The sequence below is a fragment of the Galeopterus variegatus genome, unplaced genomic scaffold (assembly GCF_000696425.1).
Source record: "Galeopterus variegatus unplaced genomic scaffold, G_variegatus-3.0.2 Scaffold612, whole genome shotgun sequence".
In the NCBI taxonomy this organism is placed as follows: Eukaryota; Metazoa; Chordata; class Mammalia; order Dermoptera; family Cynocephalidae; genus Galeopterus; species Galeopterus variegatus.
Window position 1 is genome coordinate 439496 of NW_007726723.1, and position 20757 is coordinate 460252.

At 41.0% G+C, this 20757-nt stretch overlaps 1 protein-coding gene across 2 annotated transcripts in view; it reads right to left on the reverse strand.

Annotated features, from left to right (window-relative positions):
• Nucleotides 1-20757, reverse strand: part of MTMR7 (myotubularin related protein 7) — a 107167-nt gene that overhangs the window by 36542 nt on the left and 49868 nt on the right. For both annotated transcript variants that reach the window (XM_008570547.1, XM_008570546.1), the window contains exons 5-7: nt 17257-17385; nt 9055-9189; nt 509-641 (exon numbers count right to left, since the gene is read on the reverse strand). In XM_008570547.1, coding sequence (XP_008568769.1) covers nt 509-641; nt 9055-9189; nt 17257-17385 — 397 coding nt within the window. The remainder of the gene's footprint in view (nt 1-508; nt 642-9054; nt 9190-17256; nt 17386-20757) is intronic.

A 20757-nucleotide genomic window follows, 5' to 3' on the forward strand; every position in this document is an offset into this window, starting at 1 on the left:
GGGGGGGGGGGGGGGGGGGGGGTGTTATGTGCAGATGTATTGCAGCAGTTGCTGCCATTTAGAAATGAAGATCAGGACCTCCAATATCCTCCCTTCGAATGTCTATTCAGCAACTTGAGGATACAGTTTATAAAAGTGATCTCCAAACAAGAACAGCTGGTTATTGCTTTAAATGTAGGATTGCTTTATCTCCAAATGGCCTTGAATGTGGGTCAAGCTAACATTCTGAGGAAGAAAGCAAAAATATCTCTGTGCACTTTTATCTTAAATACCATTGGAAAGTCCCTGACTGCTAACCACCAAGCAGTCTTTTTTTTTTTTTTTAAATAGAATGGCTGTTAAATATTTAAATAGTCACTGCAATATGATATTCTTCCAACTTATCACATTTATGTAAATAGCATCACTGGAAAAAAAAATTTTTAAATCAAAAGACTATCTTATTCCATTTTGGCATCAAAACATTTAACTGCATTTTTTTAATGCTATGCATAAGGAAATGGTTTACCTTCCAGCATTTTCTGCAGACTGTTCCTCATGACATGGATGTTCTCTATCCCGATAAACTGAAACTTGATATTGGAATAATTGTCTTCATTCTCATAGCCTTTCCCTGCAGCACGATTTGCCATTGCATTAAGCTGCAGTGGTCAGCAAAACAGAACAGTCATCAATTACATTCAGGACATGAAACAACAAAAACATTTCATGGATACCCATAAAAACATTCAAAATGATGTACAGAAACACAGTATGCTTTAAATCACTGGAATATTGTACTGAATTACATAGTTACAGGCACTCATGCTGAGCTTACATTCAATAGCAGGAATTTGTTGGTGTGGGTAACATTTTCTTATCTGGGAAGCATTCTATAGATAGACTTTTCTGGAGATGCCTCTTGCAGTTCCCTGTCAGATATGCCAAATTGCAGCGGGAATTCTGTGATAGAGCCAAGTTGCCCCGATTCAATACCACATATTACAACCTACAGGTTGGCAGAAGAACATCAGCAGACACAGCTTGTCAATATCAGGCTTTGTGGGTTAAATCACTACATCTTCCAGTTTGACACTGCCGATAAACATGTCTAATTTGCCTACAAGGAGCTCCAGATACCCAATTAAACCTTGAGCAGGAAATCAATGAATAAAATGAAGAGAGGAAATGTAGATGCCAAGTCTCCAGAGACATTTCCTCCAGCTAACTTATTTAAATCTACAGACCTATTAAGTGGGCTTTGTGATCACTTTCATTTCCATAATTTTGCATATGAGAAGGTGGAGTCTCCCAGTGCAAATGGGATTAAGTAATAATGGACTTTGAAGAAATTTATTAGACCCAAGCTCTGCACTAGCCCTATGTGGCAAAAATCAAGAAGGGGGCAAGTCCTGCCTTAGCTGGGAAATACACAGATTTCTAGAATGGATACATTGCTGCTAATATTCCATTACTGCTGTTTGACTAAGCAGGTCATCACATCCTGGAAAACAGTACTCACTGACAATTCTCTTCCTCTGCCCACAAAGGGCAGGAAAGCTATTACAGGCAGAGAAGCTATACCAAGAATTAACTATCAGAAAAAAAAGGAAAAAAAAAAAAAATACACACACACACACATCTACTTTTAAGAGCACAATGCAAAGCAATACTTTTCAAAAAGTTAAGTTAAAAGAGCTAGGTTGAATTAAAAACACATATATTCTTTAACCCAGATGTCCTACTTCTGAGAATCTGACAAGATTAAAAGTACCAGCACATAAAGACAGATTGGTTGTAATACATTTTTATAATAGTAAAAAACTGAAAACCCATGAATATCTAAATAGGGCAATGACTGGATAAATTATGGTTTATTCATGCCCTGAAATACCATCAGACACCAAGAAGAAAGACATAAACCATATAAATAGAGGGATTTGGAACTGGCTCATGACATGTTAAGTGAAAAACAGCAAGCTACGGAGTAATATTCATACAATCATCCATGTTTTATAAAACAAGTCAACTTACAGATATGTTTTGATGTTTATGCATATGTATCAAACAGAATAAAAATGTATGGAAGAATATATCAATTTGGTAGCAGTTACAAGCAGAAAGAGAGGTGGCAAGTAACAGGACAATACCATCAGTACTATTTTAGATACTCCTGTATTCTTTAATCATTACAAAAACATATATTAAGTTTATAACTTTAGTAATAAAAACAATGTATTTGATGTAAAAAATAAAGCAATGAAGGGCAAGCCATTGGTATAAGGGGCTCAGACTGGCAGATACCTCTCATTTCAAGAGCAGCCCTGCTGCATGATTTAGCTCAAGTGACATCAGCTGGGGCAGTTTAGCCCCTCAGGATTCTGTTCCCAGTCTACAAAAGGGTGTCACCTTTCTTCCTGGCATAATATGAGAATAAATGGTTTAGCCTTAATTAAGAAAAATATTGAAATACTATATCTTTAAGACAACTTGTGTTCATGCTTTTAAAAGTTTAAATATTTTAAGGGGAAAATTAGACATTGTCCTTCTTAAACTATTATAAAATATTGCTGCTTTGTATAATAATTTTTTAAAAGCCGTTGGCTTATCCTTTACAACAAGCTTTATAAAACAACAAATTAATCGGATACTTGACGTATCCTTATGTTACATTAACCTTATGTTCATTCTGTATCTTGAATAATTCAAGTTAAGCCTACTCACCACATACCACAGATATTCTTTTTAAAACAGTGTAATAAATAAAAAAAACTATTATTATTCTTACATTATCTATAATTAAGATTATATGTTCACATTTTTTTTTTTTTTTTAAAAGATGACCGGTAAGGGGATCTTAACCCTTGACTTGGTGTTGTCAGCACCACGCTCAGCCAGTGAGCGAACCGGCCATCCCTATGTGGGATCCGAACCCAGGGCCTTGGTGTTATCAACACCGCACTCTCCCGAGTGAGCCACGGGCCGGCCCATGTTCACATTTTTAAATAGTTGATTATGATCTAGGAGAATTTATTGGTAGTCTTCATTAAAAGCAAAGGAGCAACACAAGATAACCTCCTAAAAGTCAATGTGTACTTCACATAATGAACAGAAGGTGGCAATATTTAATCTACCATCCAAAGTATAATTTCACAGGATTTCCACGAATTTTACAGGGCTTAGTGTGATAATGTGGCAAAGGTTGAAAACTTGAAACAGGAAATACAATTTTACAATTAATAAAAATTCAAAAAGTTATACTGGACTTATTATACATATTAAGATATATATCCCTTACCTAAAAAAATCACTATTAGTAAGTCTAATTTGGTCCCCCATCCCTTTGGCTGGGAACTCCATTTCACAGCCAAAGAAAAAGCTATTCATTTTAGCTCCTAAAAATCCTCAAGTAGATAAAGCAATAGCGGTAACTGCATTCCAGTGTCAATGTATGTTTACAAAACACAACAGACACATGAGAAGTAGGACTGAAAAAAGTACCCAAAACACAAAACCACTTTGCTGTTTGTTAATATCAGCCTCTTTCAGTGCAGAGAAACTCATAAATGAAACAAAAGGAACTCAGTCATTTCCCAATAAACACTTAATGAACACCTACTGTATGCCAGGCATTGGATGTAATAAAAAGATGAATGAGAAGCTGTTCTTACTGTCATAAGCTCATAATTGAGTACAGAAAGGAAAGCACATAACGTCAAATGCTAACGGATAATACCCACCAGGACTAGGGAGGGGCAGAGTGAACAGTAAAGACAGTGATCATGGCAGGAGCTGGAATCTACAGCAACCTCATCTGGGCTAGGAGGTTGGGGTAACATTCTGTGAAAAAGTGAAAACTTCAGCTGGATGTTAATTGCAGGGGGTTAAAAATCTTGATTCTTGTTTGATTTTTAGACAGGGCTCTTTAGATAAAAAACTTATGGGACAAAAGCCCACAGGTAGCGGGGCAAAAAGCCTATCTAATCAATTCTAATCAAGTATATGTTGATTTTCAGTTGATTTTTAGTATAGGGTTTTTAGGTGATGCATGTATGGGAAAAAAGTCCTCGGCTAGGGAGCAAAAGCCCACAGTCAGCGGGCAACGGCCCATCTAATGTTTAGGGATGGGATTATGTACTTTGATTATTTAACATACCGATTGTTGTTAAAAAGATGTTGAAGGAATTGCTGTAGGGAAAAATGTGAAAAAATGTTTGCTAAGGGCAAGCTGTTTGTTCGAAACTTTAAAGACAATTTACTTAGATTTAATCATAAGAATGTAACTTTTGCTTAAATCATTTAAGGAGAGGATATATTTTGGATTGGATAATGATCACAGTCTGATCAACTTAGCTTTTCACAAATTGTACTTTGGAATGTCACGTTGTTAATTTAAATGATGTTACTAGTTTCTATTGTTTAAGCTATACTTATGTCACGTTGTTAATTTAAATGATGTTACTAGTTTCTATTGTTTAAGCTATACTTAGCCAAAGATAACTTTTGTCCAGGTCTTTGTGTCCTTTTGAAATGATTGAATCAACGGATTCTCCTCTTTATCCTAGGCTCTATGTGCACGAGGGGGTGGGGAAGGAATGGAGGTGGAATAAGAGGAGGTAAATACCTTTGCAAAGCTAGGCAAGGCTGCAATTCTCTCTTTATTGGTTATCACTGCTCTTCTGGTTAATACTAATTGGCTATCACTGCCCTCTATGGCATAAGCCTCCTAAGGCATATACATTGGTTCCTGGAGATAGGGAGTACACATTTCTCTGACATGGGAGATCCACCTGGGCTTGAGCCTGTTCTAGTTCCCTCAGCTTCCCTCACCAGCATAACACACAGTCACTTGCAGTTAGGAAGCCTCGCAAGGGCAAGCCTTCTTAGGAAGGTTCTAGCAAGATGACTTATGGCTAGCTTCCTTCCTCCGTTTCCACAGTCCCGCAGGAAATTTCTCCATCCTTGCCCTGCCAGAGAGGGGGAGTGAGACTGCTCCCCTGCTGCTGGGTACTGTGATCTCTCCCATTCTCTTTCCTCTGCCTTTGCCATGGTGGTCACCAGCAAGTATGAACATCTATCTGACTAGGGAATGAGATCCTAGGTTCCCCTCCTTCGGACTCCCCTAACATTTACAAGTGATTTTCCTACATGTCCCCATCACAGGATTCAGTGAGTAGAAAGCACCTAATCACCTATTCCAGAGAAACATAAAAACATCCCACGTGACAACCTGTTACACAGCTAAAGTCACGGATGTGGTGAAATCGGAAGCCATAGCCATAAGTCGTCTTTGGAGAAGGAGCAAGCACAAAAGGCTGAGAGTCGGCAGAGGCAGAAGCCCGTCTTCACCTCACCCCTTCTCTTCCTGGCTCAACACATCCTCCAGAGCTGCTGGCATTCAGAGCTCTCTTGCCCCAGCCTGACTTTGGATGAGCTCGTGGTTGGTGCCTCAGCTGAGTCTCCTACTTCACTGGGTGGGGCTCAGAGGTGGCCACCATCCTGAGCCTCAAAGTGGAGACAAGTCTCCACTGGATATATTTGTAGACAGAAAAAACATCATGGTCGAATGGAAGAATGGGCCTTGGAGTCAGACAAGCCTGGATTTGAATCCGAACTCTGCCCTAAACTGTGTGACCTTGGCAAATTACTTAACCTCTTTAAATCTAAGCCCTTATCCATGAAAAGAAAAAAGCATCTTCTAATTTGCAGGATTCTTATAAGAATTAAATGAGTAAGGGCCTGGCATTTTTATAAGCTCAGCAAAATCCCAGAACAAATTAATGATTAAGTTATGAACAAGGTTGAGATAAAACTACAGTTCAACAAATATTGCATCAACATTTTTTTCATATTTTCTTAATATACCAAACCCTAGCAGTAATATATGACCTCAAGGGCATACTTTTTTAAAATGGATATTCAATACATGCTTGCACATCTCACTGCCTTTGCCTCCCAACATTTTAATGTCAACAAGTAACTGAGAAGGCTTTCGTCAGCACAGGCGGCTCTGTAAGCTCTCGTGTGAGGCTAGCCTTGCTCAAAGGGCAAGAATGACCTGGGCTGCCTCCAAATCCTTTTTCTGTTTAATTAAACCCATGAGCAAACCTGGGAAGGGCCCGTCTGCCACTGCCCATACCTTCTACGACAAACATCGATCCAGTCTCCTGGCTACCAAGGAAGCCTAACACACTCTGGAACAAAAATCAACAGATGTGATCTTTAAAAGAATGAAAGCTATAAGCAAACAGTTTAAAACTCATGTGGAGTGCATGTGCATGGAAAAATATGAGAAGCAGGCAGGTCTTACATGAGACACCAATTTTCTTTAATGGATCAGTGTCAAACTTCTTATCGCTGAGAGTAAACCCACTCAGTGCTAAATATATTCTTCAAATCAAATCCCTTGGATAAATTTATTTAAATCTGGAATATGCCTGGCTCTACAGCTGTCACATTTCCTAGAAGGTTTACATAACATGGTACAAACTTGGATCACTGGCCCTTAAATTAGTGGGTGAATGTTTGCCTTTATTTAGATCTGAAAAAACAGGATAGGAAAAGGTCCTCCCTCCCTCTACTCAGAAAAGCCCATCTTTTCTTTCTTTACTTTTTTTATCTTCCCTTAGTGTATCAGTGTAAGAAACAGGCATTCATTGAATCATCTACAACTATTAAGAAATTCAAAACAGCTCCACCTTACCTACACAGGAGGGAAGGCAGTCAACATTAGAAGGAAGGGGTTAAAGCATAATGAGCCAGACAGAAAAGAACAAGTTGAAAATGAACAGTAAAAATCAGAGATTTTCTGGCATTTTTCAAGTGGAAATCTTCAAGCAGAGAAACTAGTTTTTCCCCCAGTTTGAAGCTTTTAACTATATATGTTGTGCTTTCAGAAGTTACTTAGAAAGGAAAAGACTCTTTACCTACTAGACTGTAAATGTGATCTAGCTATAATATCTGTTCTGTCATTGATTTCCATACTGATTTGCAGACCTGGCATCCAACAGTAACTCCATTCTCACTACTCCACATACATCTATCCCACAATACATTTCAAACAGAAGTAGATGCAACTGTTCTGAGGTCAAGGGTGTGCGTAGCACACTGACCTCCCACTAGGAAAATATCACTTAAGTGATCCAGGGCTTGAATCACAATATTTGGTGAAATGAGACTCAGAGAAGCAGTGAAAATTACCAGGGTCTGGAACCTACACAAAGGATCGTATCCAGTTCTCACTATTTCTCATATGGCCCACGAATATAGACTATAATTACCTATTCGTAACGGTGTATACTTTTAAGTGACTTGTACTGTTGGTCTTATTTCCTCTTTCCTGTTGTAACGTTTTTTATTTCATGTTCTTTTTTTTTAATAGCTTCATTAACATAGAATTCACGTCATACAACTCACCCACATAAAGTGTACAATTCAGTGGCGTTTGGTATATTCACACAGTTGTGCAATCAATACCACAATCTAATTTTAGAACATTTCCATCACCCCAAAGAGAAATCCTCTACCCGTTAGCAGTCACATCCCACACTTCTTCTCACGTCCCCCAGCCCTAGGCAACAATCCACTTTCTGTCACTATGAATTTGCCTACTGTGGACATCTCACGTAAATGAAATCATACCAATATGAATTCCTTAGTGACAGATGTCTTTCACTTAGAATAGCATTTTCCAGGTTTGTCCATGTTACAGTGTATCAATACTTTATTCCTTTTTATAGCTAAATAAGATTCCATTGAATGAATATACCACTTTTTATAAATCCATTCTCAGTTGATGAACATTTGGTTACTTCTACTTTTGGCTATTATTAATAATAAGTATTTATGTACAAGTTTTTATGCAGACATTACGTTTTCATTTCTCTGGTGTATATATAGCTAGGAATGGAATTGGTGGGTCATATGGTAACTCTATGTTTAACACTTAGATTCTTATGCTCTTTTAACCTTTTTATGATAAAAAAAAAATGCAAACTGTAATTTAGAAATTAAAAAGTTTCCTAAAATCTACCTCTTACCCCACAGAAAAAAAAAACACTGTCAACAGTTTGGTATAATATATTCCCCCAATTTTTTTCAATGGGATTACATTATACACAGTTTCTGCATCCCACTCTTGTTGCTTAATATACATTTTGGACTCCTTTCCATACCACTATGGAGAGACAGAGCTGCATAAACATCTTTCTCATCAGTCATAGGTCCGTATGACTTTCTATGACATAGAAAGTTCTCTATCTCCCCAAATCCTACTCCCTCCTCCATGGAATTTGAAGAGTTTAGTGTTTATCCCTTCAGATTTTTTATCTATACATCTTTATATACCTAGTTTTATTTACATAATTATATTATTTTGTGATTTTTTTTTTTTTTTGTCTTTTGTCTTTTTCCATGTCCGGCAACGGATCGCAACCCTCAGTGTTGCCCCCGTACTGGACCGGGGACCGGAAACGGGACTGCAACCCTCGGCGTCGCTCCTGCGCCTCGCTCAGCCAGTGAGCGGGAACCGGTCTGTATGTGGGATCCAAACCCTCGGGCGGGAGCGCCGCCGCGCTTCCCAAGCGGCGCACTTATCCAGTGCGCCACCAGGCCGGCCCCGTGATTTTTTAATTTAACATTATATTTTATAAATCTTTCCAAGCCATAGGTACAGATCACTACAAGCTGAATCTGAAAAAGTATGGCTGAATACCACACAAAAATTGAACTGCTGGAGCTCCACAGCCAATTTCATACTGTCAGAGTAGAAAGGCTTGTTTTAGAAACAAACCAAATAATATGGTGTATTGAGGACACCAATCTCCAAAATTAAACCACACTCCCTTTTTGTGTGCCACCCTGTGCCCAGCACAATGCAAGCATCAGGGGAAATATAAAACGCACCTGAGCTCCAGAAAGCAGCCCAAAGGGGCCCAAATACTGACTATACCAAGAGGAACTGCCACTTGGCAGCTACAGCAATCTGAGCAAGTGGCAGCAGTCTGTTAAGCTTTGCCTTGTCTCCAGCTTCGAGACACAGAGCTAAAAGACATGCATTGGAATGGCGACACTTACTTTAGGCCGAGTGTCAACGACATAAATGAAGTCGCTTCCTGGATTGGCTTTCCTGATGGCCTGGAGCATCTGCTCGTCCTCCAGGCACCGAGCACTGAAACCGGACAGGGGCTGGCTGCTCCGGCAGATGGAGGCCTGGGGGGAGAGGTCACAGCAACACAGCACCATCAGGCAACCGTACCCACCACAGACACTCTTGGTATTTCTCCTGAACAAAGAGCCCCCTGGTTCACTTAAGTCCCACATTGGCTTACAAAAATATGATAAAATATGATTCTGGAAATCAACATTTGTTTACTTTTAATTCAGGTCAAAGTGTGGAGGATACCAACATTAATTAAGCAAATGTATTTCACAGGGCCTAACTTATAGTTTAGCAGGGCCACAGCCCTATGGTTTAAGGTATAGACTAACCTTTCAGTACTGCACATAGAAATGCAAAGCTTGGGAAAAGCAGAAAACTTTCCCAGGACTAAAGTCTCTTTTGTAGATAAAAAATTGTAACACAGCAAAAATGCTTGCTCTAAGGACAGTTGTCCTTGTTGTGGCTAAACCTAATGATTGTTGCCATGACAACTATCTCATTGTTCTTTTTGTAACTACCTATGTTCCTTTTCTGTAACTTTCTTGCCTGGAGAATAAAAATGGAGAGAAAACCTCATTCGGGGTTATTTTTCTGAGGAATCCTTCTCTCTTGAAGGATTTGCCTGGAATTAAACCTTTCGGGCCTCTCACTGCTCAGAAGAATGGGCTTTTAGTAATCCTTTGCATCTCCGTCACCCTGGGAGAGGTGACACAAAGAAACCATCACATAGGAAGCAGTCAAAAAGTCTCTCTGTGTAAGATATCAGGAATGTGTAAGGATGTTTAGATGGGATCCAAATTATAAAATATAAAGCCATTTAAATAACCTACTTTCCTTTTCACTGGATATTGTTTCATTTTCTTGCTGTAAACAGTAATACAAAATAAACATTTTCCTGAAACTTATGGGATACCACTAATGGCAAGGCTAGTAAAAGATATTTTTTTAAAAGCTTTCCACCATCTTTTTACTAGCCTATTTAAAAATATCACAAAGACCAAAAACCAATTCTAATTCTAAACTAGAAATTTTCACTGTGATGAAAGCCCTAGGTTTGATACCTAAAGACAGCAGGCACATAGCTATGCTGACACAAGTGTGTTTAAAAACAGGGGTTCTTTGTTATCGATCTGCATTCTATCCTGTAATTTCCCTACCCTGTAATTCTAACCAAGCATATTGCATTGTTAGGCAATATATAGAATAGTACAAACATTTCCCCAAGTTATGAACGGGTGAGTATAGGTACAACCTTGCAGCTATGAAACTCAGAAGGAGAAAGGGTGCAGAGGGTGTGAACATGAAAGAGAGGAGAGACAGCAAGTGAGGGCAGGGTCCAGAAACAAGCTGAAGTGACAGCAGGGACCAGAGGGGACTGGGGGGCACAAGGCAAGCTGCATCCTATGGAGAGAAAGCAAATCTCCACAAATGGCTTTTGTGGGGGTCCTGGCTCCTTTGATCTTTAAAGGGTCAGGGTCTGCCACGCTGCTCTGAGGGAATTCTGACTGGAGAGAGAACAACTCTGAGTTGGCTTTCTAGGATACTTTAACTAGGTTAAATAAATTATTAGTTAAGGACCGCTCCCACCAAGGAATTCATTAGATTCTATCAGAAGAGTTAGGGAAAGGAACATATTTTTAAATGGCAGAATTTGTCTGAGAATGCACACACCTAAACTCACTAAACTAGTCAAACTCCAGTTAGGAAATGAAGCAAGTTAGTAACCATGATTACTAATTACCTTCTGGTTGAGAGCAGCTAGTTTTAAATGAACGGTTAAGTCAGAACAGAGTTACACCATGAAATGTGGTCAACAAATTAAACCAGATATATGAAACAGACTACATTTTGATATTTTGTAGTTACATTTTCTTATTAACCTATAGATATACTCCAAATGGAGTTCTTCATTGACTCAGTGATTGCTAACATACAGCTTCCTATTTTGTGTACAATAGTAAGCAGTCTGAGTGCTTCTGTGCACCCTATACATACCCTAGACAGTCACATTTTTGAGAGAGTATTATCATTACCTAGCAGCACTTCTTACTGATGTCAGTGACCTGAGAGCAGAGAAAAATTCCTCAGTGATAAACTCTCAGGGGAGCCTCTCACTTACAATGCCACTAATGATTAAAATATCCAGCATTTTTGAATGCTTACTACTATTTTTGAATGCTTATGTAGTAGGCACTATTATAAGAACAGTGTATATTTTTATTTAATCTTCCTAATTATTATATACAGTAAAATCTATTATCTGCTCCGCTTTACAGACATGACCAAGGCACAGAGAGGTTAAGTAACTTGCTTAAGGTCACACAGCTAGTAATAGAGGAAGCTAGGATTTGAATCCAAACAGAATATTTCCTGATCCTGAATTCTTTTTTTTTTTTTCTTTTTGTCTTTTTCCGTGTCCGGCAACGGATCGCAACCCTCAGTGTCGCCCCCGTACCGGACCAGGACCAGCAACGGGATCACAAGCCTCGGTGTTGCTCCCGCGCCTCGCTCAGCCAGTGAGCGGGAACCGGTCTGTATGTGGGATCCAAACCCTCGGCGGGAGCGCTGCCGCACTTCCCAAGCGGCGCACTATAGCAGTGTGCCACCGGGCCGGCCCCCTGATCCTGAATTCTTAACCCAAATAATATAGCACCCCAAGGAAAAAAATAAGTCAGACAGCATGATAAAGCATTAAGATAAAGCATTTAAGAAGACCTTGCTTTTAATCCAGTTTTGCTCTCAATCAACTGTATGGTCTTGGGTAATTTATGTATCTTCTCTTTTTTCCATCTATAAAATGGGTAACAATATTAAAACTATAGGGTATGATAAGGTATATAACACCATAACACTCCTAGAACTGTGACTAACACATAGAAGGTTTCAATAAATATTAATTATAAAAAGAGAACGAGGCCTGTGGTTTTTTTATGGAAAACTGCCTTATAAGAAATCTTTCTGAGTTTTATTTTCCAGAAATTTGTACTGTAAATCTGGGAGAACATATTGCACACAATTTAAAGCAAAACTACTTTTTTCTTTTTAACCACATTATGATAACAAAGAACAAAGGATACAGATTCGAAGTGCTCTCAAATACAAACATATACTTCTGAGCACAAATGACGTGTAAACATCTTTAACTGTGATCTGCAAAGCTGTTCATAGTATAACATCCAAAGGGAGTCCAGATGGCTCTGTATAACCCATGTGTAGTGTAAAGCCTAAAATTAATATTGTGTGTTGCCTTGACATCTGGTAAAATCATGAGGGTCTCAGATGGCTTCACCACAAGTTCCCCTCCACACTCTGCTCCTACGGATAAGGTCCCCTTGTTAAATAATTCTCATCATCCAATGGACCAGGTGCAGGTCCTGTTTATCCCTGAGTAGTGGGTCTCAGCTCCCCACCAGCCCATGGATTATTCAAAACAGCCAATCACAAAAAAAAAAAAAAAAAAGAAAGAAAGGAAGAAAAAAGAAAGACAGACAAAAAAGCCAATCACATCCTCCTACAGGAACCAGGGGTGACCTCACCCTGTTGGTACTACAAAACTTGCCTCTCATAGCCCCTAGTTATCCCTCTGTTTCCCAGTGCAACCCCATGTGTTCCTTTATGGCATGTGGTGTCCTCTTCTCCTGGGCAGTGAGTATATGTGACTAATAAACTGTTGTGGATTTCATATTTCCGGTGTCTAGTGTGGTGTGTTTGGCCATCCACATAAACCTAGGGCAGGAATCCCAGCCTCACCAATGGGTGAATAGGACATAATTATAACACCACGTGTGATAACAGCTGATCCAATGGAAATCCTCGACAGTATTTCAGGTCCATAAAATGATGTGCATCTCAAGCTTTTCTTAATCTAATCACCAATTCCCACTGCCCAACATTAGCCAGGTCAACTCACCATCAAAATCATAAGTGTCCCTATGGTAATGACACACAGGGAACAGTATTTTAACTATAAAATATGATATTCTCTTTCACAGGCATAAGTTCTATTGGGGTAGGAATACATACCCTCAAGCCTAGAATGTCTAAAATCACCAAAGGGAAGAAAGAAAGACCGGCAAATATTATGGAATTTGTACCTGTTTACTTTTATGAAAGATTTCCTGTTTTATGTATGGATTGTGATCAGCAATGACAGCCTGAAAAACTACTTTGGTATTTCACAGGTCTTCCATTTCACCATACAAATCCACCTTCAGTAAGAACACTTCCCTTTATGAAAAACCCTAGTCAAATTAGGTGATCAACTTTGATATTAAAACCTAAACATTATCATAAAACATGAATTTGGTCATTATTCTACCTGCAATATAGATTTTATTTGGCGGGGGTGGGAGAGTGGGTGGGCATGAGCACACACATTAAGTATCTCACTCGGGTAACCAGGTCAGTAGCAATGCTTAGAAACACATCTCACTTTTGTCCCTTGTAAGAAGAGCTAACAGTTGAAGTATCTACTGCTTTAAAATTTTAAATACAGGACTTCCGATCAAGATGGCAGAATAGATGGTCCCCAGTGTCACCCTCTCCCACAATCAACCAATTTACAACTATTAAAAAGCAACAACTGCCAAGCTGGGGCTGCTAGAGCTCAGGGGAAGAGGAGGAAAGACCTATGGAGTGCATGAAGGCAGGAGAAGCCACAATGTAAGAAAGAAAGGTCCACCCTGGCCACTTCAAGGCTGGTCCTGGTGAGCACATGGAGCAGGAGCTGGCAAAAGCCACGGCTGTGCCCTTCATATGAAGTTGCTTGGAGACTGCAGGAGAGAAGAGGGCCTTAGTGGCCCCCAGGCCAGCAAGACCACTAGCAGTGTTCCTGAGGACCCACGTACAATGGAAAAAAGGAGCCACTCAAGGGCTGCACAGGCCCACTCAGTGGACGCTGGTCAGGAATATAGATGTGCAGGGGGTGCAGTTTGCTGAAAAGACTCAGGCCCAGACCAAAGTTTCCACACAACCCAGATGTACCAGACCTCCCAAGACCTGGAAGTGATTATGAGGTTAACAAGTAAAACGTGAGCTGAACAAAAAGCCTTCCCCAGAGAATCAGCAGCAAAGCAGCAATTTAGCTCAACCACAGGGCTCAAGTGCTGGTTCCCACAGGAAGTTCTCCTATATTAGAATTAAGCAAAGGACAACAAATTAGTTCCAGTGCAGACTTTAAGTGGTGGGAATTGCGAATAATCCTATATAGACTGAAAGAAAAAACAAAAACCCCACAAATCAGAGACAAAGTTCTGATATTAACCAGTAAAGGTCTCACACCACCAAAGAACACATATAAATCGTAGAAGGACCAGAAGCCTCCCGGGCTCCCAAGCTGAGGTGGAGAGGCGGTGGTCGAGGGCCTCAGCCACGCCCCTCTAATGTCTGCATCCAGCCCAACAACCACCAGGCCACTGCCACAAGTGCCCTGGGCTCCTGAGCGGGGGCCAAGGTCCTCAGCCACACACCCTGACATCAGCATCCACCCAGTGACAACCACCAAGCCACCATCAGAAGCACCCCAGGCTCCCAAGCTAAGGTGGTGGGAGGCCAAAGGCCTCAGCCACGCCCCTCAGATGTCCAAATCTAGCCCAGCGACAATCAACAAGCTGCCGCCAGAAGTGCCCCAGGCTCCCCAGCCAGGGTGGAAGGGGGCCAAGGCCTTCAGGCACACCCTGTCCACGTCCACATCCAGCCCAGCAATGACAACCAGGCTGCCGCCAGAAGTGCCCCGGCTCCCAAGTGGGTGCAGTAGGGGGCCAAAGTCCTCAGCCACAACCCTTAATGTCCACATCAAGCCCAGCAACAACAACCTAGCCATCACTCTAAGTGCCCCAGGCTCCCCAGCTGGGGTAGAAGGGAGCCAAGGGCCTCAACCACACCCCCTTGATGTCTGCATCCACCCCAGCAACAACCATCAAGCTACCGCTGAAAGCACCCCAGGCTCCCGGGGTGGGGGGGTGCAAAGGGCCTCAGCCACACACCTCCAAAGTCCGCATCCAGCCCAGCCACAGCCGAGCCACCACTGGAAGCCCCCTGGGCTCCCCTACCAGAATGAGGGGGGTGCCATGGACTTCAACCATGCCCCCCCCACTGTTCCTTCTCCCACCCTATGCCCTTCTCCCACCCTATGCCCTTCTCCCTTTTCCTCTCCCCCTCCCCTCCAACTGCTCCACAACATCTTAGAATGTAAAAAAAACAACAGGTATATTTAAAATTTTTTTTAAATACAGGAAATCAATCATTTTACCCTATAACAAATTGCTGTATGAGCTCATTTTTGGCTGGGAGGCCAAGAAAAGAATAGCACTTGAGAGCAGGAATAAAGCAATGAGGGTCTGGTGTCCACAGGAAAAAGGCTGGCCTCTAAGGTGCAATGGCTAAAAATCCTATCCTCTCTGAGACTTGCCCCTTATAATACTCACTTTGACAAATGAATATCAAAAAGGAGCAGGATAGAGCTTCTGCTCACTTTTTAAATATCCTGCCCATCCCACCCCCTTTAAAGATCATCTCTCCCTTTCCTGGATTCTTCTCTCTTACTTCTTTATCAACAGATGCCACAAAAAAATATAAATGTTACCAACATCCTAATTTCAAGTACAACATCAAGAAATTTCATATCCCTCTTAATTCCATCTTTTCTTTTTTCTTTCTTTCTTTTTTTTTTTTTTTTTTAAGGAGATTCATGTCTTCCTTTGCTTCTAACCACTGCTCCAGTTCTGTACAGGCTGAAATATATTTGAAGCCAATAAACACAGGATATTAATAAAATGCACTCTTTCTTTAGACCCAATTTCAGGGCTAGGAAAAGACCAAGAACAAGGAGTGTAATTAAAAGTAAGATAAGATAATTTATATCCTTTCAACAGAATTTACACCACTTAAATGAATATTTTCCTTTAAAGTAGGTACACAGAGGCTATAGGCTTGCTCTGGTAAAGCTAGCATTGCTCAAAATATTTTTGGAAGCCTCCTTTAGAGCTGACTCAGACTCTGCTCTAATAAGTGCAAGTGTGTGCATACACACTCACACTGACACACACACGCCTCTCAATTGTTTATAGCCTCACTTGGCCTTGAATCCAAAACTGTATTATCTAGCTTGAAAACTGAACTTTCTCACTTGGCTGGAGCCAAATAACTTTTGAAGTGGGTGGCAAAGACCATCTTCTTCCTCCAAATTTGTTTTCCTGTCCTCCACAGAAATGCAACTCCAGTTTTTAGTTATTTATAATGGCTACCCATAAGACTATTTTCTCGCTTGCCCTGTGCAGGTCTGACAAATGGGATGTGAGCACAAGTGTCACATGGAAGTTTCTGGGAGCCTGCCTCAAAAAGCTGGGAGTGCACCATTAGCCCTTCCTGCATCCACTACCTGGAGTGTGGAGGTGATGGCTGGTACTAAAGTCGTCTCTTGCACCACACAGATGAGGGTCAAATCCTAGGGATGGCAGAGCAGAAAGGTGGAATGAGCTTGGGTCGCTGAGGGCTGAGTGGTATAGAGCCAGTATACCAGGCCTGGACTGCCCACCTTTGTTTGGAGTTTTACATGACAGAAAACAGAGTTCTACCTTGTTAAAGCTACTATTACCTAGGGTCTCTGTTACAGACAAACCTAATTCCAGCTTTTACATATAATACTTAAAAAATAAGACCTACTCTCTCCATAAGCAAAGATTTCATATACTGAGGCTACTCAAAAGAACATGCCATTAAAAAAAAAAAAAAGAAAAAGGAAACAAAATGTGCCATGGACTTCAGAGACTTTTCTAAAACAAGCACGCCAAAGGATCTCCATCACTGTTTGAGTAAGCCTAGAGCCTCCCAGGGTGACTACTTACAAGAGGACAGTATTCAGTTAGATGATAAAGTTTAGGTATCTTCTGAATCTATCCCATTACTTTACTGTCAAATAAACATGTCAACTTTTCCATGAGATAAGGAGTTAAGCATAGTTGTATTGTATCACACCATACACAAGAATATACACACACCTTTAACAAGAATTCAAACACACGCATACACAGACACAGATCAGAAGGCAGCTAGAAAATGCCTGTTCATGATAAACAAGAAAAGCAAAGTTTGAAACAAAAGCATGCCTTGAGACTTACGTGGTTATCTTTATAGTAATAAGAAAGGGCAGGAAATCGCCGTCTACTCCGGAATTTCGAACTCCCCACTATGATGTGTGCTGTGGCTGATTTGGGAACATACAGTTCAGTAGGATAAGAGTCACAAACCTGTCACCGGAAAATACAAAGAAATTTTTAGGCCATCTTGCTTTGCCAACTGCCACCAGAAATTCCATTTCACTGTACTTATTGGCTGCATGTTTAAGTTTTCTTAACCAAGCTACAGGGGAGGCTATTTCAAGGAAATTACAATTACAAGCCACTTTAAAAGAGTGAAGTGCTGCTGATTCTAAGTAATCATCCTGAAGGAAAGCAAGATGTCCATTAGTGTCCTGTCACACTGTCCCTTCTCTCCAAGAGCTCTCTGTATGAGGCATGGCAGTGACAACTGAGCATTCCTTTCATTAAAAAGGGACAAACTGTAATTCTCCAGTCTGCTAGCTGAGAAAACTTGAACTGCCTGTATTTGATTGAAAGACAGCCTGACACTGGGAGACAGTTCCCATAAAATGTAAGTCCAGTAGTCAAGTTGTCAGGTTATTTTTGTGTCCCTGGCAAACACTGTGAATTCCTGCCTCTGATGCCCTCCCCGGATACTCCTGTCCTTTCTTGCCAAATCTCATCCATACTTCAAGGGCCAATCCAAGTTCCACCTCCTTCAAGAAGCCTCCTCCCTGACCTTCCAGCTCACGCAGATTTCTAGTTCTGATTTCCCAACGTGCCACACACGACCACACAACATAACAGCTTTATTATTTTTGTTTCTCAGGTGTTGATTTTATAAGTGGTAAGAAAGGATTTACTCTTTCTGTGCATCCCTGAAGCAATGACCACAGTAGAAACGCTGGGTGCCTTATCAGGATCTTGCCATTGAGAATCAGAAATCAGCAGCTTAGACCCTGGCCCTGATTTAGCAACTTTATGACCCTTGGGGAAGCCAAATTACACTGAATGCTTTGGTTTTCTAATCTCTAAAACTAATACTACAGCAATAATATCTCACAGGGTTGAAAGAAGGATCGAATCAAATAACACCCATAATAAAGCACTTGATAAATCATTAGATCCAAAAGAAATGTTAGCGGAAGCAACGGTTATAGTAGTTGATGTTGTTGCTCAACACACCTTTTGCTTTCATACCACTCAATCAATCTTGTTGCGATACAAAGATCGTTCAGATGGAGTTTCCTGGGCTTCATCAAGCAACCGTTTATTTCCTGGAAGTCAAGCGTCTTCCTAAGCATGAAACCAACTAAAATTAGCTGAAACTGCTTTTATTTCCCTATCTCAAGTAATTCTACAGTTGTTTTGCAGGACATAAGCTAAGCATACACCAAGAGAAAGACCTTGCCCTCCAGGTGACCTCCAGAACCAAGGAAACAAAATCCTCTGCCAAAGGACTGAATTCAAGCCCAGCCAATCAGCTCTCAACTCAAAGCCAGCCCATCAGTTTTGCTTCATTATCATATGTGGCCTGAATGCAACTATCCAATCCACTTTCACCTATTCATATGGCCTAAGTCAGAGTAAGCCAATCAGGGTTGTCAAATACCCCTTAAATCCTTCACAGCCCCTGAACTGGGGAGACAGATTTGAGGTGCCCTGCCTCCTGTCTCCATGCCAGTCAAAATCACAAAATAAAGCCTTTGCTTTTCTCAGTAACTGATGCCATAATTGGCTTCTGCGTGCACTGGACAGCAAGCGTTTGCTCAGTAACAAGCATATCAAGAGAGTCTTCAAGTAGGTATAGCAATAGGGGGAATTCCTTATCTGCAGATCCTCGGTCCACCTCCATCCACCCTTACCACTCTGGAAGATGTGATTGAAGGGAATGAAAACCCACCACAAGTGAGATCCAAGTCTCTAAAGCTCTTAGAAATTGTTCTGTGATGACGGCCTACCTTGCCTGCCTCCACTGTCTTTGTTACCAGATTGGTGAACAACGTGGAGCAGGAGACAAAAGGGCCACAAAAAGGGATGTTCGCAGGCCCAAACTGTAATTTCAGAATTCCAGCAAAGACATTTTAAGAAATAAAATTACCAAAGAATTTGACATGGGCTCTGGCACTGCCACTCTGGAGGAAAATCCCATACCAAGAACAGATGACCCAACCTACTTGGACCCAGAGAGCTTTTACTGGGATGACTGCCACAGGACACCACATTTCCTTCTCCATGCCAATCTGAATCTCCCCAAAGTTGGCTGGCTAGAACATTACTACACAGACCACACCTGCTTGTCTGAGTTCAAGAGACATGTAGTCATTGCACTAGACTAACATTTTCTTAAAATAACACTTTTAGAAAGGAAAAAGTAGGTTTTCGGTAAGTTGGAGATTACCTACTTTCTTCCTAGTAGCAACATTAAGGAATAGCAAAGTTTTATAATGAAATAAAATAAGAATAGGTGAGATTTCTCAACATGCTTATTACATATAGCTTCTCTGAATAGCAAGAGATGAGCTAGGAACGATGAGCTCCTGTCAGACCCTCTCATACTCTCCCAAGGCCAAAAAAATGCCCAGGTTGGCTAAGGTCATGGCCCTGTGTACACCACAGATGGAATGTGACCAAGAGAGAATATACACATTCACGAGCCACTCTTCTTGACACTCTCAGCTCCAACTCGAGGGCCTTATTGTTTTCTATCCACACACAGCCCTCTTTATTCATAAGGGGAACAGAGATGACAGCCTCCTGCCTCTAAGAGTACCAGAGCTCTCCTCCTTCAGAGGAGAGGTCAACAACCTGAGCCTAGTCAACAGTGGTCAGGCCTGTACCTGGTGTCATGGCCTCCCCTCTAGGAACATAACACCAGTTTAAAGGATTCCTGCTTTCTCAAGAACCTTGGTTCTAGGGGGAAAACTCCACGGGTCAGAGCTTAAGTATTGGACATTCTGGTGAGTTCTTGCATGGGGAGTTCTAAGGAGCTAAAACACCTTTGGAAAAAATCAGACACATGTTACCAGTTAACTTAGGTTTCATGATACAACCCCTTACTGAGCTAGAAAAATGTAAATTTGTCCTTCTTTCATCAAAGTAGACTGCACTCTCAAGTGGAAATTAAAATAACAATCTTATGATTAAAACTACAAAATGCTACTGAAAGAAATTAAAGCAGACACAAATAAATGGAAAGACATCCTGTATTCCTAGATTAAAGACTTAATCTTAAGATATCTATACTACCCAAAGCAACCTATAGATTCAACACAATTCCTACCAAAATCCCAATGGCATTTTTTGCATAAATAAAAAAATTAATCTTAGGGCCGGCCCAGTGGTGCACTGGAGAGTGTGCCACTTGGGAGCGCGGTGGCGCTCCCGCCGAGGGTTCGGATCCCATGTTGTGACCAGTTCCCGCTCACTGGCTGAGCGCGGTGCGGGCGTGACACCGAGGGTTGCGATCCCGTTACCGGTCAGTAAAAAAAGACAAAAAGGAAAAAAAAAATTAATCTTAGGGCCGGCCCAGTGGTGCAC